This window comes from Salvelinus sp. IW2-2015, linkage group LG4q.1:29, assembly GCF_002910315.2.
Source record: "Salvelinus sp. IW2-2015 linkage group LG4q.1:29, ASM291031v2, whole genome shotgun sequence".
Taxonomy (NCBI): domain Eukaryota; kingdom Metazoa; phylum Chordata; class Actinopteri; order Salmoniformes; family Salmonidae; genus Salvelinus; species Salvelinus sp. IW2-2015.
Genome location: NC_036842.1, coordinates 70,221,206 through 70,248,508, shown reverse-complemented (window position 1 = coordinate 70,248,508; position 27,303 = coordinate 70,221,206). Strand labels below are relative to the sequence as shown.

At 42.4% G+C, this 27,303-nt stretch overlaps 3 protein-coding genes across 6 annotated transcripts; 2 read left to right on the top strand and 1 right to left on the bottom strand.

The window, feature by feature from the left end:
• Positions 1–13,249: 13,249 nt before the first annotated feature.
• On the top strand, positions 13,250–15,445 carry LOC111962451 (zinc finger protein 77). Its single transcript, XM_023985542.2, has 2 exons — positions 13,250–13,505; positions 14,124–15,445. The coding sequence occupies exons 1-2, from the start codon at positions 13,331–13,333 to the stop codon at positions 15,128–15,130; spliced, it is 1,182 nt and encodes a 393-aa protein (XP_023841310.1). The 5' UTR covers positions 13,250–13,330; the 3' UTR covers positions 15,131–15,445.
• Positions 15,446–15,940: 495 nt separating this feature from the next.
• Positions 15,941–19,625, top strand: LOC111962450 (calcium and integrin-binding protein 1). Its single transcript, XM_023985541.3, has 7 exons — positions 15,941–16,759; positions 17,110–17,144; positions 17,435–17,528; positions 17,649–17,802; positions 17,917–18,035; positions 18,200–18,288; positions 18,376–19,625. The coding sequence occupies exons 1-7, from the start codon at positions 16,709–16,711 to the stop codon at positions 18,395–18,397; spliced, it is 564 nt and encodes a 187-aa protein (XP_023841309.1). The 5' UTR covers positions 15,941–16,708; the 3' UTR covers positions 18,398–19,625.
• On the bottom strand, positions 17,916–27,303 carry LOC111962449 (RCC1 domain-containing protein 1). 4 transcript variants are annotated; one of them, XM_070443076.1, is made up of 10 exons: positions 27,068–27,303; positions 26,119–26,174; positions 24,049–24,134; positions 21,412–21,621; positions 21,059–21,224; positions 20,740–20,861; positions 20,542–20,640; positions 20,190–20,336; positions 20,080–20,109; positions 17,916–19,917 (listed from the first exon to the last, which is right to left on the bottom strand). In XM_070443076.1, exons 3-10 carry the CDS (start codon positions 24,101–24,103, stop codon positions 19,733–19,735), a joined length of 1,014 nt encoding a protein of 337 aa, XP_070299177.1. In that variant the 5' UTR covers positions 24,104–24,134; positions 26,119–26,174; positions 27,068–27,303; the 3' UTR covers positions 17,916–19,732. The 4 variants fall into 4 exon arrangements, with proteins under 4 accessions (XP_070299177.1, XP_023841307.1, XP_023841306.1 ...); XM_023985539.2 differs by lacking the exon at positions 27,068–27,303 and having other exon boundaries at positions 26,119–26,429; XM_023985538.2 differs by lacking the exons at positions 24,049–24,134; positions 26,119–26,174; positions 27,068–27,303 and adding exons at positions 21,748–21,814; positions 21,955–22,111.

The following is a 27,303-nucleotide window of genomic DNA, read 5'->3' as shown; positions in this document are numbered from 1 at the left end:
CGGACAAACCCGGACGACGCTGGGCCAATTGTGCGCCGCCCTATTACGGCCGGTTGTGATACAGCCTGGAATCTAACCAGGTCTCTGTAGTGACACCTCTAGCACTGAGATGCAGTGCCTTAGACCGCTGCGCCACTCGGGAGCCCCTAGCCTCTAGCAACCCTTGATACAGTTTGTAAATCAACTTTGGAGGTTTATCAGACTGCCTTTATCAGACTGCCAGACATTCCGTAATGTTCACAACTACATATACTTTGAATTCGCGAAAAGTGGGAGAGGTGGTCAAGAAACACTGGCATATTTTATCATCGGACCCAGCTTTGCCGGCTGAATTTAAATATCCACCACGTATTGTYTATAGGAGAGGTCGCAATTTACGCGATAAATTGGTTCATGCCAACTGCCAGCCACTTAAGAAAATTAGCCAAGCACTTTTACGCCCTCTACCAAATGGTAGCTATAAATGCAGAGGATGCGCACAGTGCAACAATATGATGAAGTGTGAATATTTCTGCCACCCACACACAGGAAAAAGGTTCCAAATAAATGACATTATTACGTGTTCCACCACCCATGTTATTTACATTATTAAATGTCCATGTGGGCTCTGTTATGTCGGTAAAACCACCCGCTCTCTCAAACAGAGAATTAGTGAACATAAAAGTTCAATCAGGAGAAACGACAGGGATTATCCAGTCGCTTACATTTCAATGACATGAAGCATGACATTTCCACCTTTAGATTTTGTGGCATAGAGAAAGTTAAGATATCAGACAGGGGAGGTGATATATTAATAATACTCTGAGTAAAAGAGAATGTTTTTGGATTTTCACCCTCCAGACATTGTTTCCAAAAGGACTTAATGATGAAATGCCTTTGTATGTTATGCTGTGAATTGGAACATTGAAATGTGTGTCTCTTGTAGATTATTCTGACGTTTTTCATATGATGTACCCAATGACTAATGAACTTGCTATGTCCTCATTGAGATTATACAGAAGTGTTCAATACGCCTTATTTATACACTTTTGTAATATTTATGAATTGCACATTGTTATATTTGGTAGCACTTATTTATTTTCCTTTGCCTCCAACCCCCTTCGATGTGTAGAACGGATGTGGGTGGAGCCAGGTCTACATAAGGGTGCAACTTTCAAAAAATCCCAAAAGCTCTGACGAAGGCCGTGTGGCCGATACGTAAGCTTATTAAATATCGGTGATACTATCAAGAGCAGTGTGCGGTTTCCTTTTCCTTTATCAGACTGCCTTAAAATAGAATCTGGCTTGTAAAGTGTTTGCTGCACAGAGAGAATAAAGTGTTGTATCTTCAAAAATTCCCCTCAGCTCTGTCACAGACTGGTCTTCCCCGGCTGCCTGACCCTGCTGAGACCCCTGTCACCATCTGATCCTCCTAAAATGAAACATGACAAAGATTGACCTTGGTGTACATGATTACATTACATTATCCAGGAATATAATCAATGGTTCAATAATTGAAATGACCATTATTCCCAGATCCTAGACTGTAGCTTTAAGCTTAAGCTGCTGTCCTGTAGCTACTGTAGGTCTACCCATCAATTCAATATGGAACTTTGTATCATTCACTGATATTGTTAATATACTGCAAAATTCACCTGAGCTCAGTAGACTGGTCTTCCCTGGCTGTGTGACCCTGCTGGGACACTGTCACCATCTGATCCTGCTAAGACATGATGAACATAGTGTTGTGTATTGACTGTGCAATAGAGGGCTGCATTCCTGCAGGATGCCTCAGGTCCTGACAGAGATCATTGCAACGATCTGTGGGCAGGAGCAGGGACTTTGGGATGAAAAAAATGTATTTTTGTTGTCCCACAGATTATTTGGAAACAGTGTCTTTCTGCTTTGTATGTGTTAGCCTACCTATTGTATTAAAAACACATATTTTTCACATTATTCATACTCAGAATTCACTGCTTCAACATCAGTAGCATATCTCTCCTAGTTGGGCGTGAGAGTTCAAGTGCGCCAACTATGTGTGGTCTCATTGAAATAGAGAAGGCTGCCTAAATGGGCGGAGAATCACATGGCAGTTAATTTAAATGAACTTAAATATGATTAGACTGTAGTTTACTACAGTGTCTGTAAATAAATATTGATAATGGACAGAAGTGGAGAGTGCTCAACTAACGTGAGTCGAAGTGCAATCGAAATGTAATCATCATTGAAAAGGAAAAGGCACAACGCGCACATAGGTTATACAGAACCCAAACCGGCTGCGCGCGTGTGCCATCGTGCATATATGTATTTTGTCCCCCCACACCAAGCGCAATCACGACACGTAGGTTAAAATATCAAAACAAACTCTGAACCAATGACATTAATTTGGGGACAGGTCGAAAAGCATTAAACATGTATGGCAATTTAGCTAGCTAGCTTGCACTTGCTAGCTAATTTGTCCTATTTAGGTAGCTTGCACTTGCTAGCTAATTTGTCGTATTTAGGTAGCTTGCTGTTGCTAGCTAATTTGTCCTGGGATATAAACATTGAGTTGTTATTTTACCTGAAATGCACAAGGTCCTCTACTCCGACAAGTAATCCACACATAAAACGGCCAACCGAATCGTTTCTAGTCATCTCTCCTCCTTCCAGGCTTTTTCATCTTTGAACTTATATGGTGATTGGCATCTAAACTTTCATAGTATTACCACGATGACCGGGAACACAGTTCATCTTTCAATCACCCACGTGGGTATAACCAATGAGGAGATGGCACGTGATTACCTACTTCTATAAACCAATGAGGAGATGGGAGATGCAGGACTTGCAGTGCGATCTGCGTCAGAAATAGAAAGGATTTCTATTTTAGCCCTTTGGCAACGCAGATGCTCGTTGACGCGCGCGAGCAGTGTGGGTGCAATAATTGAATAACATAGATTTCTACACCACACGCAACGCAAGCGGTGTAGTTAGCCTGTTAGGCTACTATATAGAGCAAACGTTGCGCCTTTTCATTTTCAATAAGTGTTATGTTGTTAATTACTGATGTCCTCTTTAAGAATGGAGCACCCTTGGTCATGCGCAGTGTTGTTCTATGTTATTCTGGTACTAACTCGTTTTTAGTAAATGTGAAGCTCCAGTTCAATTTCTTGTATTCAGAGTCTTTCTAATTATAGAAATAAGTAATAAGAGATAAGACACTACAATGGCAACGAGGATGATTACCTGCAGTGTACATCACGAATGCAGATGGAGCTCATAGGAAGAGAGGAAGATTTTGACCCTGTAGCACAACAGCTAGCAAGCAGTGACGACGAGGGGAGAGCTGACGAGAACGAGGCGGCAGATCAAAGACCCGTGGAGCCGGCGGTAAAGAGAATAGCTAGCATCGGGAAAATAGATGTGTTTGATGACTCGCAAGAAAACTGGGCAACTTACATTGAACGACTGGAACAGTACTTCATTGCAAACGACATTGCTGATAACAAGAGAGTACCAGCGTTTTTGAGTTTAATTGGCCCAAAAACGTAGTTTGCTAAGAGATCTGACTGCCCCTCTGAAGCCCTCCAATAAAACATTCACAGAGATTGTGGAGATATTGCAAAATCACCTATCACCTAAACCACTCCTCATCGCGGAACGTTTTCGTTTCCACAAGAGAGATCAGAACGAGGGGGAGGGTGTTAGTACATATGTAGCAGAGTTGAAGAAACTGTCTGAACATTGCCAGTTTGGAGAGAACCTAAATGACACATTAAGGGATAGATTTGTTTGTGGACTGAAACATGAACACATTCAAAAACGTTTGCTCACAGAATCAGATCTCATGTTTGCAAAGGTTGTTGAAATTGCTGTGATAATGGAAATCGCGACTAAAGATGCATTTGAGTTGCAAAGTAAAAGAAATACTGACCTATCACAAACTTCCCTGCACAAAATTTTCACGCAGCCGACAGCTCCCCTGTGTGGCCGAAAAATGCAACAGGTGTGACAGAGATGGTCACAGAGCAGAGGACTGCCGTTTCAAAGACATAATTTGTCACAAATGCAGTGGAAGGGGGCACATTCAAAGAGCATGCAGAGCAAAATTAAGTCACAACAGGAAAACTGAGAAAATTAAAGGGTCTGTGAATGCACTAGTAGAGAACAGTGGCAGTGATTCAGATGAACGATTAATTGGTACAATGGAGTTAAACACAGTGACTTCTCCCAGCAGTAGCATAATATGGGTGACACCAGAAATCGAAGGCAAACCCCTCCAAATGGAGCTGGACACAGGATCTGCAGTGTCTATAATTTCCACTACTGTCTACAATGAGCACTTCAAGGCTATCAAGCTGAAGAACACAAATGTGTTGCTGAAGACCTACTCAGGAGAGAGATTGAGCCCAATGGGGGTGTTGCAGGTCAGAGTGAGTTATGGGGAGCAAACACAACAGTTACACCTGTATGTGGTGCCTGGAACTGGCCCCCCATTATTTGGCAGGGAATGGCTTTCAAAAATAAAGCTGAACTGGTGTGACTTGAAAATGCTCCACACGTTCCAGTCCAAAGAGAAAGGCACAGACCAAACACTGGAACACTTGCGGAAGAAATACAYCACAGTTTTCAGTGATCAGATGGGAACAGTAAAAGGCTTCACAGCAAAACTTGTACTAAGAGATGACGCAACCCCAAAATTCTGCAAAGCCAGATCTGTTCCATACTCCCTGAGACCAAAGGTGGAAGCGGAAATCGATCGCTTGCAGGATACAGGGATCCTGACGAAAGTGCACAGAAGGACAGAAGCGAATGGGCCACACCCATAGTTCCTATTGTAAAGAAAGACGGGTCTGTTAGAATGTGTGGGGATTTCAAGGTAACTGTGAATTCAATGTTGCATGTGGACCAATACCCCCTGCCACATCTGGATGACATCTTTGCTGCACTAGCTGGTGGGAAACACTTCAGTAAAATCGATCTGAAACAGGCTTACCTGCAGCTACCGGTTGAAGAGAGCTCCAAACAGTACCTGACAATAAACACACACAAAGGTATAAGGTCTATACAGGTATAACCGCCTGGTTTTTGGCGTTGCATCAGCCCCAGACATTTGGCAACGAACTATTGACCAGATTTTGAAAGGAATCCCAGGAACCCAGTGTATCCTGGATGACATGATCATAACAGGACGCACCGACAAAGAGCACCTGGCTAACCTGGAAGAGGTCCTGAAAAGACTGAAAGAGTATGGTCTACAGGCAAACTTACAGAAGTGTGAGTTCTTCAAAGACAAGATTGTCTTCTGTGGACYTMAAATCGACRGCAATGYATTGCACAKAACACAGGACAAAATTGATGCAGTGGTACAGGCACCACGACCACAAAATATCACAGAAGTGAGATCTTTTACGGGACTGATCAATTACTACAGAAGACTCCTCCCAAACCTGTCAGCAGTACTCCAGCCTCTAAATCAGCTCCTGGAAAAGAATAGGACATGGCGGTGGACAGAACAGTGTGAAAATGCGTTTCTTGAGGCAAAACGGCTCATCACATCTGAACAGGTCCTGATGCATTACGACCCTGAACTGCCAGTGAAGTTGGCTTGTGATGCGTCCCCTTATGGCTTAGGTGCCGTCCTTTCACACACACTGAAAGATGGGTCAGAGAGGCCAGTTGCATTTGCGTCATTGAACATTGAATGATGCAGAGAAAAACTACTGACAAATCGACAAAGCAGCACTGGCGCTAGTGTGGAGCGTCAAGAAATTCCACGCATACCTATATGGCAAGCGTTTCACACTGGTTACGGATCACCAGCCGTTGCTTTCCATTTTCAGTCCAAAGAAAGGCATTCCGGCAATGACAGCAGCCAGGTTACAGCGATACGCCTTGTTCCTTGCCAGTCATATGTATGACATTGAGTTTAAGCCGTCGTCCCTCCACACAAATGCAGATGGATTATCTAGACTGCCGTGTACAAGAGAAAGACAAAGGAGTGTGGATGCAGTAGACATTTTCCATACCGCTCAGCTCGAGGCACTACCAGTCACAAGCACAGTTATCAAACAGGAGACAAGGAAAGATGTGACCTTGTCAAAAGTGTACACATACACCATGTCAGGATGGCCAGCTACAGGCAGAAAGGAGCTGACTCCGTATTTCCAGCAGAGAAATGAAATTACAACGTACCAAGGATGTTTGATGTGGGGAATGAGAGTCATGATACCCCAGAAATGGCAACATCAGGTTTTGCAGCAACTACATGAAGGTCATGTTGGAATTGTCAAAATGAAGCTGGTCGCAAGGAGCAACTTCTGGTGGCCCGGTCTGGACCAACAGATAGAAAACATGGCGAAGAACTGTAGCGGATGTTTGGAAACCCTTCACATGCCTGCTCCTGTCCCAGTCCACCCATGGGAATGGCCCACAGAGCCATGGCAGGGAATTCATGTGGACTATGCTGGTCCCTTTGAAAAGCACATGTTTCTGGTTATAGTTGATGCCCATTCCAAATGGCCAGAGGTGTTTTGCACTGACTCCTCCACCTCAGCTCAGACGATAGAGTGTCTCAGAACAACGTTTGCACGCTTCGGATCTCCGCTGCAGCTGGTAAGTGACAACGCGCAAGCTTTTGTAAGTGACGAGTTTACAAGATTCATGTCAGTAAATGGAATCAAACACTCAACCTCAGCTCCGTACCACCCTGCCACCAATAGCTGGCAGAACGCTTTGTGCAAACCCTAAAGCAAGGACTCCGTGCAGCAAAACGAGACGAAGGGACTTTGCAAACAAAACTGGCCAAGTTCCTGGCCTCCTACCGAAACACCCCACATGCCACGACAAATGAAAGCCCAGCCGCACTGATGTCCGGGAGGCCTCTCCGCACACAGCTGGACATCATGAAGCCAAACAGGTGTAATGAAGTGCTGAACAAACAAGCCAAGATGCTCTCCGGTGGCCGGGAGCGCCATCTCCAAACAGGACAGGAAGTGATGGTGCGAGACTACAGAAGGGGAGGGAAATGGACAAGTGGGACCGTACATACACAAACGGGACCCAGAACTTACCAGGTTCAAGTGAGCCCAGACATAATGTGGCGGCGTCACATTAACCAAATGCATTCCACGGAAAACAGCACAACAATCGAGAGAGAACAGGCACAGAGAGCTCCTGAGAGTGACACACAAGGAACTGTAGAAGACGGTGGGGCAGTAAAGAGACCCCAGGCTGAAAGAAGGGAACGTGTTGATGAAGGTGCTGCTATAGCAGAAGCTATAATGGAACAAGCACACACTGAGGATGTTCAGGAGCCTCSAGACAATCCTAGYCGCTACCCAGAACGAAGGCACCGTCCAKCAGACAGACTGGACTTATAAACAAACAAACAAAAACMAACTGTTCAAGTTCAAATCAAAAGATGCAAAATAACTACAACAAGTTCTGGGAAATGTTTCAGTTGTGGTTTGGTAAAAGTAACTCTGATTGTATAAGAGAAGGAATGTTATGTTCTGTTAATTACTGATGTCCCCTTTAAGAATGGAGAACCATGGTCACCCGCAGTGTTGTTCTATGTTATTGTGGTACTAACTCGTTTTTAGTACATGTGAAGCTCCAGTTCAATTTCTTGTATTCAGAGTCTTTCTTATTATATAAATAAGTAATAAGAGCTAAGACACTACAATAAGTATTGATTACTAAGAATTGTCACTGCCTGCAAAACATCCACCTAAAAGGTAGGCTATATCCGATAGGCCTATACAAAACGTAAGGGTTGCTTTTATCATTCTTGCTGCTGTAACAGTATAACTTTAGTACGTCCCCTCGCCCCGACACGGGCGCGAACCAGGGACCCTCTGCACACATCAACTGACACCCACGAAGCGTCGTTACCCATCGCTCCACAAAAGCCGTGGCCCTTGCAGAGCAAGGTGCAACACTACTTCTAGGTTTCAGAGCAAGTGACGTAACTGATTGAAACGCTAGTAGCGCGTACCCGCTAACTAGCTAGCCATTTCACATCCGTTACACTCACCCCCCTTTCAAACTCCTCCTTTTCCGCAGCAACCAGTGATCCGGGTCAACAGCATCAATGTAACAGTATAACTTTAAACCGTCCCCTCGCCCCGACACGGGCGCGAACCAGGGACCTTCTGCACACATCAACAACGGTCGCCCACGAAGCATCGTTACCCATCGCTCCACAAAGGCCACGGCCCTTGCAGAGCAAGGTGCAACACTACTTCTAGGTTTCAGAGCAAGTGACGTAACTGATTGAAACGCTAGTAGCGCGTACCCGCTAACTAGCTAGCCATTTCACATCCGTTACACTGCTTCAAGTTCAGTATCCATACCTGCGCGATCATGTGGGCGTGTGGTCTCAATTAAATTGAGTAGGCTATAGCCTATGCATGCGCGGAGAAGAACGGGACAGTTAACTTTTCAAGGAAATGTAATTCCTAAATAGGCCTATGATTAGGCTATAGTTTACTACATTGCCTAGAAATGCCTAAATATTAATCACCCATATTTCTCCTTCTGAAAATCTTCACACTCCTAAAGGATGGGCTATATAAATAGCTCAAGAGAAAGTGCATGTCTCTCCAACTCTGCTCTCTTCAAACTACATCTAGCATATTGGCTGATCTTGACAATGTGAGAATCTCTATTAAAGGCTTGCAAGTGAGCTGCGTCACATACGCCTAAAATAGCATTGTGGGACTGTGGTTGGGTTTGGGACCAGTTCTTGCGGTAGCGGGTGGGAGTCGGACAGAAAGCCAGCTGGTGCTGTATGAAAAGCTGTGGGTGCAGGCAGGAGCGGGATGAAGAAATCAGTCAGGCGCAGACCTCTACTGTGCACCATGACAGAGAAGCCTGTCACGTTAGAGCTGTTTATTACTATGTCAGTGTGAAGTGTAGGGAATTAGCTAGAGAAACAGACAGATCAATAATGTTACCATATTGACTAATAAAAACTCACTGCATTGAAAAAATTTCACAATATCAATCTTCAGTCGTTTGGCCGATTGTCACATCGTTTGATTCAGGTCTAGTGTGATTGAAGCAAAAGAAATAGCTAACATTTGCCAACTTTTGGGCAGCTCTCCCTCTAACTGTACATCAACTGGCGAAAGATAGCTAAGTTAATTTACTTCTGTTGAAACGGACGAAACAAAGGCTACAAAACAACAGCTGTTAGATATTAGTAACAGTCACCTCATATCGCTATCTGACAGATAGCTAACTTAGAGGCTAGGGCTGACCTGGCTGTGGTAGCTACTACTAGCTAGTGTAGCTTATTCATTAACCTCAGACAGAGAGGGGATGAAACATTAGCTAACGTCACATGTCAGTTACAATACTAGCTCAACACTGCGAATAAACACTAGTTTAGTTGTTTTCAGCAGTTACCTTTCCAGCTACATCAATCAACTAAAGAGTAGCCAGTTTCTGCTCTGCTTCCTTTTACAACTCGGTGAAAGAGCGCAACACATACACACTATGTTTAACTCTCCCGTGCTGGTCCAGCCAGCCTTCCAGAAGTTTTGCCTTCACACAGCCTATCAACCCTCTCTGTGGTGTCCGCTTGGTCTTAAATCCAGCCTCCTGAACACTCCCAACAGCCTACCTGACCGCTCTGAGGCGCCCACATGGTCCTAAAGCACACCCGCCAATTTTTGTATCACATTGAAATGATAAAACTGGGGGGGCACAAAAATGCAATTTCAGAATGTGGGGGCGGACATGACCTCCCCATCCCCAGTGAAAGTTGCGCCCCTGCACACAAATAACACATATCGTTTTAAACAAGTTTTCTACTGCCTAAATAACACATAGTAACATCCGTAACATTCTGATATTAACAAATATGTTCGACATCACATTCATACCTAAAAGGGGGAAAATATAGAAATAAATCACACGGAGATGTGGCTTCTGCTTCAAGTCACTTGTAATGTGTGAGCGCCCTATACAGGGTTGCCAGGTCTAGTAAAAATGTTTACACAATGATGACTCAAAACCCACCCAAAAGGCCTGAAAACTAGCCAATTGTTCCCCCCCACATCAAGAGAGGATTTGCCACGTTTATACAATAAACAATTTCCCCATAATGTTATGGAAACAATTAAGAAGGAATATCGACATAACCTGTAACTAGGTTAGAAGCAAAATTCGGTTTTCATCAAAATAATGATTATTGTGAACTATGAAATGACGTAATAAACTCATTTGAATATGTTGCAAGAGAAAATATAATTTGCCCTTATTAAACTCGCCAGATAATTTTCGATCAATGGATGTCGATGTAAGTCGTTTGACTGCTATGATTAAGCAATAACGCACAAGGTGGTATGGTATATGGCCAATATACCCCGGCTAAGTACTGGTCTTCAGCGTAAACCAACACTGAGTGCCTGGAAACAGCCGTTAGCCGTGGTATATTTGCTATACCACAAACCCCTAGGGTGCCCTATTGCTATTATAAACTGGTTATTAACATAAAATACTTGTTTTGTCATACCTATGGTATATGGTCTGATTAACCACGGCTTTCATTCAATCAGCATTCAGGGTTGAACCTCTTTATAATTGTAAATACATCCCTTTTGCGCATGTGCAAATTATAGATAAATCAGACAGGAGAGTTTGAGTAATTCTAATGTTAGGCTATTTTCTGGGAGAACTACAAATAGTTATAAATGGCCCATTTGTGAGATTGACTTGTCATTTATAGGATACTGACTAAAATCTGGGTTTATGATTGTAATTCAACTTTGCCATGGTTTGCTTAGATTCACTACATGGCCAAAATCATGGGCATTAATATGGAGTTGGTCCCCTCTTTGCTGCTATCACAGCCTCCACTCTTCTGGGAAGGCTTTCCACTAGATGTTGGAACATTGCTGCGGTGACTTGCTTCCATTCAGCCAGAAGGGAATTAGGTCGGGCACTGACGTTGGGCGATTAGACCTGGCTTGCAGTCGGTGTTCCAATTCATCCCAAAGGTGTTTGATGGGGTTGAGGTCAGGGCTCTGTGCAGGCCAGTCAAGTTCTTCCACACTGATCTCGACAAACTATTTCTGTATGGACCTCACTTTGTGCATGGGGGCATTGTCATGCTAAAACAGGAAAGGGCCTTTCCCAAACTGTTGCCACAAAGTTGGAAGCACAGAATCGTCTAGAATGTCATTGTACACTGTAGCGTTAAGATTTCCCTTCACTGGAACTAAGGGGCCTAGCCCGAACCATGAAAAACAGCCCCAGACCCTTATTTCTTCTTCACCAAACTTTACAGGTGGCACTATGCATTCGGGTAGGTAGCGTTGTCCTGGCATCCACAAAACCCAGATTCGTCCATTGGACTGCCAGATGGTGAAGCATGATTCACCACTCCAGAGAACAAATTTCCACTGCTCCAGAGTCCAATGGCGGCGAGCTTTACACCACTCCAGCCGATGCTTGGCATTGTGCATGGTGATCTTAGACTTGTGTACGGATGCTCGGCCCTGGAAACCCATTTCATGAAGCTCCCTACGAACAGTTGTTGTGCTGACGTTGCTTCCATAGGAAGTTTGGAACTTGGTAGTGAGTGTTGCAACCGAGGAAAGATGATTTTTACGCACTTCAGCACTCGGCGGTCCCGTTATTTTAGCTTGTGTGGCCTACCACTTCGCAGCTAAGCCGTTGTTGCTCCTAGACGTTTTCATGTCACAATAACAGCACTTACAGTTGACCGGAGCAGCTCTAGCAGGTCAGAAATTTGACCAACTGACTTGTTGGAAAGGTGGCATCCTATGACGGTGCCACGTTGAAAGTCACTGAGCTCCTCAGTACAGCTCATTCTACTAACAATGTTTGACTATGGAGATTGCATGGCTATGTGCTCAATTTTATACATCTGTCAGAAACGGGTGTGGCTGAAATAGCCGAATCCACTAATGTTAAGGTTTGTCCACATACTTTTGGCCAAGTAGTGAAAATGCACATAGCCTATAGCTCCTTATAGGCCTACATCTTATTTCAGATAGTCTTCAGTAGCCTAGGGAAAAGGTAGGCAAGATGTAAACTGAACGATTTAGCAGCTTGCTTTGTTCAAATGAACATACTAATTTATTTGGCCATTAATAATTACATAATAACATAATGCTACAACAACAATACACTGAAGTTATAGGTTATTTATTAAATCCGTTTGCTAGCTCCAGGAAGGCTACACAAGTGGCACAAATTGATTTGCAATGACTCCAGCGATATAGTCATTTCAACACATTTACTGTATCAAATCGTAGCCTACAGTAGCCTACAATGGCATATAAATTAATAGGCTACTTGATGGCCAACAGATGCAAATGTAACATTCTCCACATTTAATGTCAGTTTCATTGAGATCTTTTCCCCATAACAGAAGCATGCGAGGGAATTCCATAACTTCCATTTCAAACTTACACTCAAGCATAATGACAAGTTAAATTGCCTACCTACCACTTACCACAAAATGTCACGACCTGCTTGTGTGCTGCTCTGTCTCCTCTCACTCTCGTGGATTAAGCTGCACACACACACCTCCGGCCCCACCCACCACTCAATAACTCAGCAATAGCACTGCCTGATAGTCAGCAGTAGCATGTCACAGTGAAATAAAAATGTTTTAAAGAGAAATGCCATGACGGTCGCTGTGTAACTTAGAAGTAGCCCAGAAACCTGCAACCCATGACCAATAGTATTAGGACAATTTACAGTACAAAATAAATCACAAATATGGCAACCCTGCCCCTATAGGAATTCCTAGGTATAACCAATCAAACCCAGATCATTWAAAAAAAATGTTAACCTTTATTTAACGAGGCAAGTCAGTTTTAAGAACAAATTCTTATTTACAATGACGGCCTAGCCCGGACGATGTTGGGTCAATTGTGCACCGCCCTATGGGACTCCCAATCACGGCCGGATGTGATACAGCCTGGATCAGACATCAGTAGAGCACACATATCGAAAAAATGGATAGTATATTACTTACTGCTACACATTATGATTCTGTATTATTATTTTGTTATTATTAAGACACTTTTAATTATATCACACGTCCCTCCCGTCAAAGTATCCACATCTCACCTGAGAAGGTTAAAATATAGGATTAATATATAATGTACAGATATGTGATTAGTGATACTTCAGTCAATATAGGATATGTCATGGGGTGCATTTTGTATTTGAAAAGATTTCCATAAACTGAACCGATCTTCTCGTACTCCAGTCCAGCAGGTGGTGATAAATCAAAATGTGTTACCTCCTACCAGATGAGGTTGCCCGCGGAAACGGACAGAAACCAGGAACTAGCTACCTCGGAAGCTACTAAACGTAATCTAAAATGTCTAAAATACAGCTGTTAAGAGTGTTTCTCAATGAGCGATTAAGAACTGCTGCGGAGGAGATATTATGGGCAGTTGAAAAAACGATAGCAGAAGAAGTTTCCCGTTCAAATGAGGAAAATGACCGTCTACAGAGGCAGCTTGAAATCGCTCTCATAAAGCTAAACAGAGCAGGTTTGTGATTACGTTTGTCTATTCAACCGTTATTGTATGGAAGTGGATAGAAAATATCACATCAGCTTTTACAGTTACATAGTTATGTCGTTCATGTCTGAATAGTCATAGAGCTCGCCAGTTTGTAGTCCTAAAAACCGGAAATGAGTTACCTGGTTCGTTCAGCCGTTCCTATGGAGGGAAATGAATGGGGAAAGAATGCAGTTCGMTAGGGTCTGATGCTTCTTAATAAACTACGAAAATAAGGTCTGAGGTTAACACAGGCTTAGGAGATCTCATACAGTACGTTTTGTTCTATGAGATGATCAGTCAGTTAACATAACCTTTATGAATTAAGAAGCCTTTATGTGCTTCTTTTGATTACATGCATGCTTCACAAAAAGTAACGTTAGCTGATGATGATCTCATAGAACAGTAAGATCTGAGCCTGTGTTTACCACAGACCACATTTTATGTGTTTATCCAAAAGCCCTACAAAAAAACATTAATTTCACCCATAGGCTTTGGCCAACGAGCAATGGCGGAGTTAATGCCTACAAAAATACGCTGTTAATAATGCTCTCTATTGTAGGCTTACAGGTTTTCTATATCTCATCCTTCCTTTCTACTTGCCTCTAGACATCCTCCAACAGTCAGTCTCGGAACAGGTTCCCCCTGAGCAGCAGCAGGAGTGGAGCCCCAGTCTCGGACAGGAGGACCCAGAGCCTACACAGATAAAGGAGGAACAGGAGGAACTCAGGACCAATCAGTGGGAAGAGCAGCTTCAAGAGCTGGAAGATGATACCAAAGACTCCATATTCACTAATGCCTTTATGGAACCTGACTGTGAGGACCCAACTCGGCACTCATATCTTTATCAAGCCCAGAATGACGGAAAAGAAGAGAGAGACTCTCTACCCAGCACCTCAACTGCACATATCAAAACAGAAACTGGTGGAGAGGACTACAGATTATCAGAACCAACCAGTGATGCTCAGCCTAATTATGCAAGAAATCCATACTGTTCTGCAGCTCAGAGGGAAAACATTGATTGGATGGGAGTCGGAGGGCCTCCGTCATGTTTTAAACCAGTCAAATCAAAGAAAAGATGGACAGGAAAAAGACAAAGCTCCCATATGAATACTAAGGGTAGAAAATCCACAGAGTCGTCCGATCTGAAATCACCCAGGCAAAGGGATAATGCTCCTTGCCGTTGTAAAGTGTGTGGAAAGTCTTTCCAGTACATGGGTTCATTAATGAAACATGTGCAAACTCATACAAATGAGAAAGAACATATTTGTGGTGTGTGTGGAAAATGTTTTGAGTCCACAGAAAGTATGAAACATCACATCCAAACTCACATTGCAGATAGGATGTGTTGTCATGTTTGTAGTAAATGCTTCACTAGCAATAGGGATCTGATTGTGCACATGAGAACCCACACAGGGGATAAACCGTATCAATGTTCTGATTGTGGCAAAGAATTCAGCGTTCGCAATAGTCTGAAAAGGCACATGAAGATTCATGCAGGAGGTAAAGGATATAGCTGCAGTCATTGTGACAAGTGTTTCAGCACTAGCTTCCGTCTGACATTTCACATGATGAGGAGTCACAGGGGCGAAATCATACAGGTGTCCTGTATGTAGAAAAACAGCTTTACCCAATCATGTGTAATCAGAAAAGTCACACTGGGGAAAATGTGTATGAGTGCAGTGATTGCAGTAAATATTTCAGTGACAGTGGCTGCTTGAATTTCTAAAAAGTCCACACAGACCACTGTCATATACGTTGCTCACCTAAATCTGTATAGTCCTAATGCTGGAGTAACTCGCCTTTGAATGAGCCTCGCTCGCAAAAAGAGACAACCTGTGTGTTTTTGGAGTTCTATTATGGTGGGAGGAAAGGAAATTAGCTACTAATGGTAATACATCTAAAACATAATAAAAGTACTGTGATTTCAAGTATGTTTTATTCCATTGAAATCTGTTGAGCTACTTTTTAATGCCCAATAAATATAAGCACAAAGCATATACTCAGTTTGGACAGTATGTGTAGGGAGTTGAATTTTAGTTACTGGAATTGTAGCCCAAAATAATTGTGGGCAAACTACATAGTCAACCACCAGGCTCTGTACACGTTGACAGTAATTTAAATGGTTATGGACAAATTATAAACTAGGTGGTTCCAGCCCTGAATGCTGATTGGCTGACAGCTGTGGTATATCAGACCGTATACCATGGGTATGACAAAACATATTTTTACTGCTCTAATTACATTGGTAACCAGTTTAAAATAGTAATCAAGCACCTCGGGGGTTTGTGGTATATGGAAAATATTTGTTTGTAAGGATAGAGTAGCAAACAAATTGTCAGTCAACGTAACTTATTTGAAAAGGCATTACTTTATTACATTTTTCAACATTTTCCTAACATTTGTCATAATTAGTTAAAGCAAATCATTTGTATCTGCTCTCGCTGGACTTCGGCTGCATATTTTCTGCCATTTTCTTCAAATCTGAAAAGTTATGAAGCCACACCCATTTCCTGAAGAATGGCATTAGCTTGGGTGCTTGACTGCGTTTGTAAGGTCAGAACGCTCAAATCAACCATACTCCTCCGCCCGAACATCCAGTGTGTGCACAAACAGTCAATGCTCTGAATTAATGAGCACACTCCCAGCACTCCGGATTGAATTTAAGAACACCCCCGAAGAAGTCGTGAAATGTCAAACTACTCATTTGCTATGCTAACTAGATAGCAAGAGGTTGCATAGCAACAGCATCAACTTCCGGTAGACAGATGAAGAGCTAGTAAGCTCAACTGAAAGGATACTATTCATTTACAGTATACTAAAATGAACTAATAGTATATAGTATGTAGTATACAGTATGTTAGTATGGGTATTCGAACACAGCTTTTGTATTTTGGCGAATTTAGTACGTCATCCGGGAAATTTTGGCATACTAACTACATCCATACTATGACCAATAAGCACACTATATACTCAATTCACATCACAAATAGTACGGTTAGTATGAGTATTCAAACACAACTCAAGTCTGGGTTCCATTGGCGCAGGCAGCCGCAGAATAGCAGGTGACACGTCCGGCATTTCGACTTAATAATATTACGTAAATTCCGGAAAGGGAAGTGGCTCCTTTGGAAAGTTATCGAAGCAGAAAGTTCTCAGAAGTTATCTAGCTAAACAAACAGAAGAAGGGAAAAATGGGAACAACAGCAAGTCAATTAGGGAAGGATCTGCTCTCAGAATATCAGGTGACATAAGATATTTAACGTGAATTAGATATTTAGCCAAGAAAGTGTACACAACAAGTTGTTGGCCATTGTCGTTACTAGGTTAGGGAATAACTAACGTTAACTAAAAGCTAACCAAGTTGTTTTTAGCCAGCTGGCTATTTATCGTTACTTTTTGCCCTCATAAAAGAGCCAGCTTGAATTATTGCCTTTAACAAGCGAGTGCATTTTCAGCTTTTGACGACTGTTAGCTAGTTAGTAGGACAACTTGTTGAGCACATTGCAAGTGACCAACTGATAAAAGCAAGAAGTTGTGGTAAAAATATGGAATGTGTGTAGTATTAAATAATGTATTAACACTTCCCTTCCAGGAGCTGACATTTCTTACAAAACAAGAAATTCTGTTGTAAGTAACTAGCTTTATTCATGATCATTTCAATTGACTGATACTTCTTTCAATATCCTATTTGATACATATACAGTATAAATATATAGGCTCCATTTTGCCAGAGCTTAACGTCCTTGTCAACTGACAGGGCTAAAMTCCCAATTTACAACGAAATTTGATCGGCAAGATGGATTGTTTGAACTAGGTTGGAATGGTTTGTCATTTTAGATTTATTGCGAAAGGGACTTGATGAACAATCAACATCCATACAGGCAGAGCTAAGTTTGTTTGATGCGTCTTTTCTGTAGGGCACACAAGCGATTCAGTGAACTCCTTTCCAAAGAGGACAGAAACCTCACCAGTGTGCCCATGGAGAAAGTCCTTTCACTGCCAGAACTCAAGGTGACAAGATTGCAATTGAAATTCTACTCCATTACTAATACTTGAATGTTGTTACAAATCATTGTAACATGTTGGATTACCTTTGGTCCCTAATGTTTATGTTCTGTCCCCACCCTTTAGTCCAACCCTTTCAGGAAAAGGATCTGCCATGTATTCTCAACATCTGATATGAAAGATGGAAGTCTCACCTTTGAGGACTTCCTTGATCTCTTGAGTGCCTTCAGCGATTCAGCAACACTGGAAATCAAGTCCCACTACGCATTCCGCATTTTTGGTAATACAATTGTTGGGAATTCTTGGGGTATATGTATGTCATGTATTCATGGATGTCTGGCAGTGTGTGGGTGGCTGGTGAAAACATAAAATGGGAATTGTTTTGTATGTTCAGACTTTGATGACGATGGCACTCTGGATGGCGGGGACCTGGAGAAGCTGGTGAACTGTTTGACTGGTGAGACTGAAGACACAAGGCTTACACCTGAAGAGATGAGGCAGCTCATCAGCAATGTAAGTTTACAGATTAAGGCCACTATTGGTTCTTCCCAATGTGAGCCTACCTCAAAGAAGACCTGCTGTGTATGATATAGTCAGGTCTGCTTTGTATGATTTCAAGTCTCCGTCTGCAATATCCAAGGGTAAAGCAACTACTTATTTACTTTTCAATTTTACAGATTCTTGAAGAGTCAGATATAGACAAAGATGGGACAGTAAATCTGTCAGAGTTCCAACATGTTATCTCGAGGTCACCAGATTTCATCAGGTGAGTTGAAATCTGATTAGAATATCTCTCCATAATCACTACATTTTAACTATGTACCCCCCTCTAATATTCCAAATTTTTCTTCAGTTCTTTTAAGATTGTGCTGTGAAGTCTACGGATAACACACCAGGATATGGATGCATTGGATTCTGTTCTATTCATACTAAGAGGACCTCTTCTATTTTTTCATTGTAATACCAGTAACTTTGAGATTTTGCCTTAAATTATACAGAGTGGCTTTCCCCCCCAGACTAAAGGTTCCTAAGCTTCTGGGCGTGTGCGGATCACACACGGTGCATGTTTTTACCTCTACTTGACGCATACATTTGCGTTGTCTCTTTCCTTTRACATTTCTCATTGTGAATCGTGAATGATAAAGAGATAATGGAATTTTTTTTGTAGGCACAAACTCCACCATGGTTCGTTGGAGGGGAAATGAATGGTGTTTTTGGTTAAACACCAAAAATAAGTTTAGGTAAACACGGTCTTGAGATTTTTTTGGTTCTGAGAATCTTCATCAGCTAACATCACTTTCTTGAATTTTGAAGAATTCATATAATCTATAAAAAAAAAAGCATAGCACAAAGGCTTAATTCATAAACGTCATGTTAACTGACTGGTATTATCGGATAGAACAAAACAAGATCTCCTCAGCCTGTGTTAACCTCAGACCTTATTTTCGGCATTTATTCCAAAACCCTATTCTTTCCCCATTCATTTTTCACATAGGGTTGGCTGAACGAACCAAAGGTAACTAATTTCTTGGGTTTTAGGACTACAAGCTGGTGAGCTCTGATAATTCTTCAAGTTTTTACCGGTTAAACGTCCATACAGCATCTGCATACCAACCATTTGATCTCATCAGTTTCATGGGATATACATTTATAGCTTCGTGTTATTATTGTTTCGAATGATGGGCTAGTGAGCCAATTTTTAGAGCAGATGTTAAACTGTAGCATAGTTTAGGCTGTGTTTTTGCCTAGTGGCCACATGGAAAAATTTGTTTTTTTGTCTGACAGTAATGTCATACTATTATATTCGGTTGTTTTGTAGAATACTATCATTGTGATCTTGCAGGCTTTGATCAAACTTTATTAAACAAGCACCATTAGCCAGAGTAGCCTGTTCTGAGTAGAGCAGAGTGTGCATAAAGTAGAGAATAATTTTTCCAGGGGGGAAAGGTTTGGGAAGAGTCTGATCCACAGCCTAAATTATATTGGTCTGTGTAGATTAATATTTTCTGTTTGAAAATGTATTTCTACATCATGTCAGTGCTCTCTTAACTGTAAAACTTTTTAAAATCTATAAATAGCTAGAATAAAAGTAATCAAGTCTTAGTCACTAACTTTACTTTGTCTGAAACAAACAGCTAGTCAATCAATCTGTGCCCCGTCCTTAGTGCTCAACTCCTACAGGCAGTTTTTCCATTCTATGTAGTCCTTGGTTACAGAGGAATAAGGATATTTGTGTCAGGATGGAGAGAGGGGTCCTCTTTGATAGCAGAAACAAAAGTGTTCCATGGTCCACACACTACATCCACCACACGCAGCCCCTGGTCCTTGAAAAACTCTACCCGTCTTGGCTCGTCTGAACTGTTCACAGTCCCCTGTCCCAGCTGGCCGTATTCACCTGAAACGGTGGCAAATGCGAAACTTGTAGCCGTGCATATGAAAAAAGACCATGTCTATCCATTGATATGAATTGCTAGGTGAAATACATAACGGCTATTTATTCAATACACAGGCCTACTCAAAGCCACGTAGACTAGAATATTTGACATTTAAAGCTTACCCCAGCCCCAGGTGTAGAGATCACCTGTACCTGGAAAATAAATAGAAAAAATACTCAGTGTCATCTCTCTAAATTAGCAGTTTGAGGCAGCTTGTGTGAAGGGCTCTTACTTGTGACTGCCGCAGTGTGACGCGACCCACAGCTGATCTTGCTGACCTCACATGACTGAGTAACATCCACCAGGGCTGGGAAGGCCTGTATTGATATGAACACCTCATCGTTGCTCTCCTCTTGATCTTTACATGTGCTGGCACCACCTAAACATACAACAGTTCAGATATAACATATTTATATATTGTGTATCTACACCAGTCCAGAACCTCAATGTAGGTGTTTTGCAACGCAGCCAATTTGGGGTATATAAGTATCATCCATTTGCCTGCATGAACACTGAATATTAAAACAAGCTGAGCTGGTGGGTCTGCCCTCCCAAAATATAACACAGATTCCAGACAGGCAGACCTGTGTCCTGGTTCTTCTGCTGCTCTCCTCTTAGCGCTCGTGATGGCAGTCCCACCTGGCCACTCTCATTCCAGCCCCACACGTACAGGTCTCCCCCAGCTGTGGACCAGACTAGTGATCACATTGACTGAATAATGTAATGCAATCACTCTACTTTATCATTCTTTTGTAAGTTCCATCCCAGTCAGTCCCTCTTACCACTGGTGCAGACAGAGTGCCAACCCCCGGCGGCCACAGTGCTCATGGGCATACCCATTAGTGCCTCCATTGCTCTGGGCTCCTCCTGCGGGCTCAGGTCCCCATGTCCCAGCTGCCCATGGCTGCCAACAACACCAGGGAGCAAGGTTTTAACAACATTTAATACAGATCCTATGCTGTCGTTCATTCTGCCATGTCTGATGTACCCAAAATAGTCATCAGTAACCTATGAAAGGTGTGCTGTAAAAATGCCTATTGACTAAACTGTTGTACAGGATTTGTTAAATCCATTACAAAACATGACATTTGTGGTCTTCACCTGCCTGAGCCCCAGGTGTAGATGTCTCCAGAGGCAGTGAGGAGGACTGCGTGCTCTGTGCCTAGTGCCAGGCTAACAGCCAGTAGTTGTGGGGAAAGTGGGCGGTAAAAGGGAGGGTTGGAAGCTATGTACCCTCCTGGAACTAATGGGAATGCTAGTGAGGGCCCTACAAAACACACAAGAATACATTATGATTACAACATTATTGAAATGCAACTATTGATCAGAGCTTCATTATATTTTCCACACACCTGTACATGGACCTGGGTGGGGGAAATAACAAGATTTATTTCATTCTAGGGGCTGTGGGTGGTACCAACTATGCTACAGCTCCAGTCAGTATAAATCAATACCAGTATTATCTGGAATCCCCATACTCCACCCTGGTTTCTTCTCATTTCGTTCAGAGTTCCAGCACTCTACTCTGTCTGTGAAAGACAGGGCCAGATATCCCTCGCTGATATGTGCATCCTGGCACCCTCGGCTTTCCTCTACACAGCCGCCACAACCTCTCTGACTGGGGGTCCCTACTCCAAAACCTGCCAGACACAGCCTTCCATCACCTGAAAAGTAAACAAATTATACAGTTAAGTGGAAACTTTGAAACAGTCCATGTAGTTAGACGAATTGAGGTACATGGTTGCAACTTAATTGATACACTGTGGGAACTGGTTCATGCAGTTATCAACCTTTCACTGCGGTCACTGGTTGAGCGGTCTGCCTGGACTGCAGAGTTACAATCACGAGAAAGCAGACCTTTCAAAAAAATATAGCAGTTTTAAAACTGCAGTCGACGGGTATTTTGGACGCATGATTTGGCAGCATACTGCAGTTATACTAAGCTCTAACTGCAATCTCTTTTCGTAAGGGATGATCGAGTTGAGTACTCTACTCACTATTTGAATGCAGAGCTGCTCTTCGACTCCAACTCGTCCTGATCTGCGTATCAACATTGCTATTATGTTGACAGATTTGGACAGGCTCCTCTTCCAAATTCCGACAAACAATATCAATAGAGATTGGATATGTCACGTTGGCATCTCCGGCACTTTCCGCATCAGTACATTTTTCATTCGCTCGTATTTGCCCAAAGCCGTTGAAGCCAAATCCAAACCAATTCATCAGCAACTCTGCGTTTCGCGGTAGCGTAAACCAAAAAATCCGTACAACGTTGCGATCAGTGCTACAGATAGAACAATGAGACGGATACTTCACCGGATGTATAAATGTGAAGCATCCGCTTTGCGTTTCCAGTCATTACCAAATATGGTAGCGAAAGGAAACCCACTGGCCGGCAGTGGGAGAAGATGAAACGAGATGGGTTTTGGCCAACATTCTGCAAATTCTCATCGATTAAACATTTGATCTCAATTGAATTTTCTGTTCCCAAAATGTGAATGAACAGAGTGGACTACGTTTGGTAGACTTTACACTTTGGCGGTTGGCATCCAATATGTTGCATTACCGCCCTCAACTGGACTACAATATAAATCCATTAGGCTATACTTTAATACTTATATATATATATATATATATAATACACACACATATATATACACACACATATATATATATATAAATAAAACACCCTTCCAACTAACCCTACACTCATTAAAAACCCACTACCCCATTCAGCTACTTTGACCCTATCTGCTCCTGCACCATGCCAAAGGCCTGGGAGGACGGGACACCACCACTCAACACACCCTGTAACTCTTCTGAAGTCAAATCTTGTATATCCAAATACTTTTCTGTAGCTGCCACCACAACATCTATTTTCTGTGATTAATGTTCCATTTCTGCGTTAGTTAATAACCATTGCTATGAAAGCTTGATAACCATTGCTATGYAAGCTAAGAAACCAACCTTACAGAAGCATATATCACTGGTTGGCCTATCCCTCTGTGCTGGCACAGATCTACTACTCACAGGGATCCTAACAGGATCCCTCACCCATCCTCTACTTTTTTCACTGCCTCAGCATACAACACCTGCACTACTCTGACTCTAGCCACCTCAACCTGCCTCTCTCCCCCCGGACACTTCCGATCCCCAGCAACATGGGCACTCCTACAGTTGACGCAACTTTATCCACGGAAACTACACAATCCTTTATATCCCATGCCCTCCTGCACACTTCCCACATCTTGGAATCTCCCTCCTACAAACTGCTGCTACATGACCGTACACGTTGCACCTGAAACAGCGCAGTGGATCCGGCACAAAAGCTCTAACAGGATAACTGATATATCCTGACTTGACTTTGTCAGGTAAAGACTGAAGCAAAACTCAAAAGGGCTGACTGACTGTTTCACAGCACTCCCCACCGGGTCTGGGTTGCACCAAACTGCAGGCATCACAAACACCAGGAATCTTCAACTTCACCTTTACACTTAACACTAAATCATTCCTTTCAATGGTGCAGATCTTAACCCAAGTAGTGTGACATAGAGCGTCCACTCCCTCTGGTCATAGTAAATACAAACAAATATCACAAGTTCACWACAGGTTACCTTCACTGATTCAAATGCACCCACCTCCTTTCTCATCCACCCTGAAACCAAAAATGGATCCGCTAAAAAGCAAGGATCCCCTTTCTACAAAAATGTCACTCCTACTGGACCAGATTCTTCTTTATCATGTCCATTGATGCCAGGCTCAGGTTTCGAGTTCTTCAACACAATTTCCACCTCACTTAACTCGCCCTCATTCACTTCCATTTCACCTCCAGAATTCGGTCTGGCGCACAGCTCACTCTGTTTGCACTTGACACCAGTCTTCTTCAACACCCTATCTCCATTTTTATCACCATCTTCCTCAAATTCAAATCCAAACCTCTGCTTTCCTCATTCTCTTCGACCTCTTCTTCCTATTTGTTCCCTCCATTCCTCCTCAGAAATCCACATTTGTGTGTCCCTGTCCCAATATTCCTATTCTCCGGACTTTGCTTGCGGCCTGACGTAACCCCATCTCATAGTCGTCCTGCTCACCTCGGAAACGTGTCTTCCCTGGGCGCCGACATTTGTAGAGCATCTTCCTGGTCATTTTCAGCTCTTGCCTCCAGCTCCATACGCTGCTGGAGATGGGTGTGAGAGAATTTGATCCGTTCGATTGTGGGAGGTCAGATCAGCATTTTGAATGCATGCTGTGCAGTAGTCCGACGAGTTGAAACTAATTACATATATAAACACTGGATTGCTGATGCTATTCCTTTATCTTGCTGACATTTTTCCCCTCATGCATTTCCTTTGCATTCCCTGACAATGTCTACAAGTGTTTAATGTTTCCAACATATTATTTATGTTGTTCTATAATGCACAGAGAAACACAAATTATTGACTTGCACCTTCTTATAATATGGATCATTTTTGCTTCCCTTTCCTATTTCCACTAGATTTCCAATGTCTCAGTTATTGTTTGTAAACCAAAAACACCAAGACTTTAGAAGGCTGTCTGACAAAAAAACTTGCGATGTTAATACATCTGAGTGATTTCATTAAAAGCTAATCCTTTGTATCTAAATCATTTCATCACTAAAGACTGCATCTAGCCTTAAATATTTATGTGCAATTTCTGGATTATGGAAACCACAGGAGGCTGCTGAGGGGAGGATGCTCATAATAATGGCTGGAACTGAGTGAATGGAATTACATTAAACACATGGAAACCTCTTTGATACCATTCCACTTATTATGTTCCTGCCATTACTACGAGCCCATCCTCCCCAAATAAGGTGCCACCAACCTCCAGTGATGGAAATTAATTTCAAAGCAAGATGTTTCAACCAATAATGAGTATAAACCTTGGATGACTGACAGGGGGCGCTGTATTGAAGCTACCGCCAACTTGGTACTCCTCGATTGTAAAAAAATATATATTTTGGAAGCTATATAAATGCATTTATTAATGTCTACATTCGTTTTTGACACATTTATTATATTAAAGACACCTTAATGCATACTTTTAAATGATGTGAGCTAAACATACAAATAAAAAAATAGATACAGTACCAGTCAAAAGTTTGGACACACCTACTCATTCAAGGGTTTTTCTTTATTTTTACTATTATCTACATTGTATAATAATAGTGAAGACATCAAAACTATGAAATAACACACATGAAATCATGTAGTAACCAAGAAAAAGTGTTAAACAAATCATTAAATATTTTAGATTCTTCAAAGTAGTACAATGACCCAACCCACCTCCAGGCTGTGTAAGGGCTATTTGACCAAGATGGAGTGCTGCATCAGATGACCTGGCCTCTACAATCACCCAACCTCAACCCAATTGAGATGGTTTGGGATGAGTTGGACCACAGAGTGAAGGAAAAGCAGCCCACAAGTGCTCAGCATATATGGGACTCCTTCAAGACTGTTGGAAAAGCATTCCAGGTGAAGCTGGTTGAGAGAATGCCAAGTGTGTGCAAAGCTGTCATCAAGGCAAAGGGTAGCTACTTTGAAGAATCTCAAATATAGTTTTGATGTCTTCACTATTATTCTACAATGTAGAAAACAGTAAAAATAAAGAAAAACCCTTGAATGAGTACTGTAGGTGTGTCCAAACTTTTGACTGGTACTGTAGATATTGGAAATATACACGTAATATCATATCACCACATATATATCTCCCTTATACCCTGTTATGTCATAGTMTGGCAGTATGCTATCAATTTGTTTTCTGGCCATCAAGGGATTAAGATGGTCAAATGTAGGACTTGGCATGGAAATTCCTGGACTAGTCTCCTAGGACAGGGTTTCCCAACCCTGTCCACGGGCCCTCCCAGACTTTTCACATTTTTGTTTTAACCCTAAACTGGCACCCCTGATTCAATTAGTCAAAGGGTTGAATATTAGTTGACTAATTGAATCAGGCATGCCAGTTAAGGGTAAAAACAAAAATGTGAAAAGTCTGGGAGGGCCCGTGGACAGGCAGAGGAGAGGGTTGGGGAACCTTGCCCTAGGACACTGTCTTTAATGGGTCAGACAAATTGCCTAATTGTTGTGTGTGTCCTCTGTTGCTTTAGAGACAAGAGGAGTCTTGAGAAATCTTGTGCTCACATAGGACTCCTGAGHCCCTCCCATTGCCAAGGTAGCGCTGCTGCTGTGTCTTGTTACTGTAGGGGAAGAAGAGGCTAGAGATCGAGCGGGGACAGGTGACATGCCTCCTAAGAGCTGACGTTACTGTAAAACCCCACACACGATAGAAACATAGGAAGTCCACAAGCATCAGAACCAGTACCAAGGACCCATAGAGCAGAACCACAGTCTGGAACAGGGACCTCTAACTGGAATCAAAACAGACAGCTCTCATGAAAAACCAGGGCCATGCTTTTCACTGGTAAATGACTAAAATGCTTTCATCAAAGTCTAGTTTGCGGACAGTGCCCAAAGTTTCCACACAAGGAAAATGAAAAAACATCTGTCACAACAATGTAAAAATAACAATGCAGGAAATATCAATATTACCAAAGCTCCAAGGAGTTCTAAGGCTGAAATGAGTCACAGACAATGCCATCTGTCTCTATTATATCCCTGACAGCTTGTTAATAAATTATTCAAGTGTCAGTTTTGCTCATATTTCCACAAAAGCAGCTGCAGCATGTATAGGGCATGAGCTACCCTCCTGTAGGTTTTTACTCAAAACAAGCAAAAACCTACACGATGGTAGTGGTTAGAGCCCTGCTGTAGACAGGTTCTTTAGAGTTCCCTCCGGTCTCTGTCTGATTGCTGTTCATGCTGTTGTGGTACTAGGACCTTTGGAAGCACTGTTTGAACCKTAGCCCCCCTCCTAGCCAGCAACAGAAGGACAGGTCGGGGGTCAGAGTAGCCCTCACACAGCATAGCTCTGTACCCTACTTCCCTACTTTATTATGAGTTTTGCCAATAAAAAGCAGCACATGTTAGTTACATATGAGACATGTTAGTTACATGTAAGACAATTGTTATTTACAATCATTTGTAATAGGTGCCTTTATCAATATTACCGGGATAAAGAGGAGATTCTTACCTGATGCAGATCTACAGTATTCCACTCAAATACAAGGCACAGTTTAGAGTAAAGGTCTTCTCGGTTCCAAAAAGTTGGACCCGGACAATCAGACGCGGACCTGATCATAAAATAAAAAGGGGACCCAGACCCGAAAACAATGAAACCCTAATGGACCCAACGATAACCAGACCTAGACCCGATACGTACCCTAACAGGACCGGGTCTAGACCAGACTCGATTGGATCCGAATGACC

Excerpts from the sequence above, each read along its gene's own strand:
- LOC111962451 (XM_023985542.2), top strand. The coding sequence starts at position 13,331 with ATGTCTAAAATACAGCTGTTAAGAGTGTTTCTCAATGAGCGATTAAGA. Across the intron at positions 13,506-14,123 it reads CATAAAGCTAAACAGAGCAG|ACATCCTCCAACAGTCAGTC; the intron begins GTTTGTGATTAC and ends ACTTGCCTCTAG.
- LOC111962450 (XM_023985541.3), top strand. The coding sequence starts at position 16,709 with ATGGGAACAACAGCAAGTCAATTAGGGAAGGATCTGCTCTCAGAATAT. Across the intron at positions 17,803-17,916 it reads CTACGCATTCCGCATTTTTG|ACTTTGATGACGATGGCACT; the intron begins GTAATACAATTG and ends TTGTATGTTCAG. Across the intron at positions 18,036-18,199 it reads TGAGGCAGCTCATCAGCAAT|ATTCTTGAAGAGTCAGATAT; the intron begins GTAAGTTTACAG and ends TCAATTTTACAG.
- LOC111962449 (XM_023985537.2), bottom strand. The coding sequence starts at position 22,180 with ATGAATTGGTTTGGATTTGGCTTCAACGGCTTTGGGCAAATACGAGCG. Across the intron at positions 20,641-20,739 it reads GCACTCTGTCTGCACCAGTG|CTGGGGGAGACCTGTACGTG; the intron begins GTAAGAGGGACT and ends TCTGGTCCACAG. Across the intron at positions 19,918-20,079 it reads TCTCTACACCTGGGGCTGGG|GTGAATACGGCCAGCTGGGA; the intron begins GTAAGCTTTAAA and ends CCACCGTTTCAG.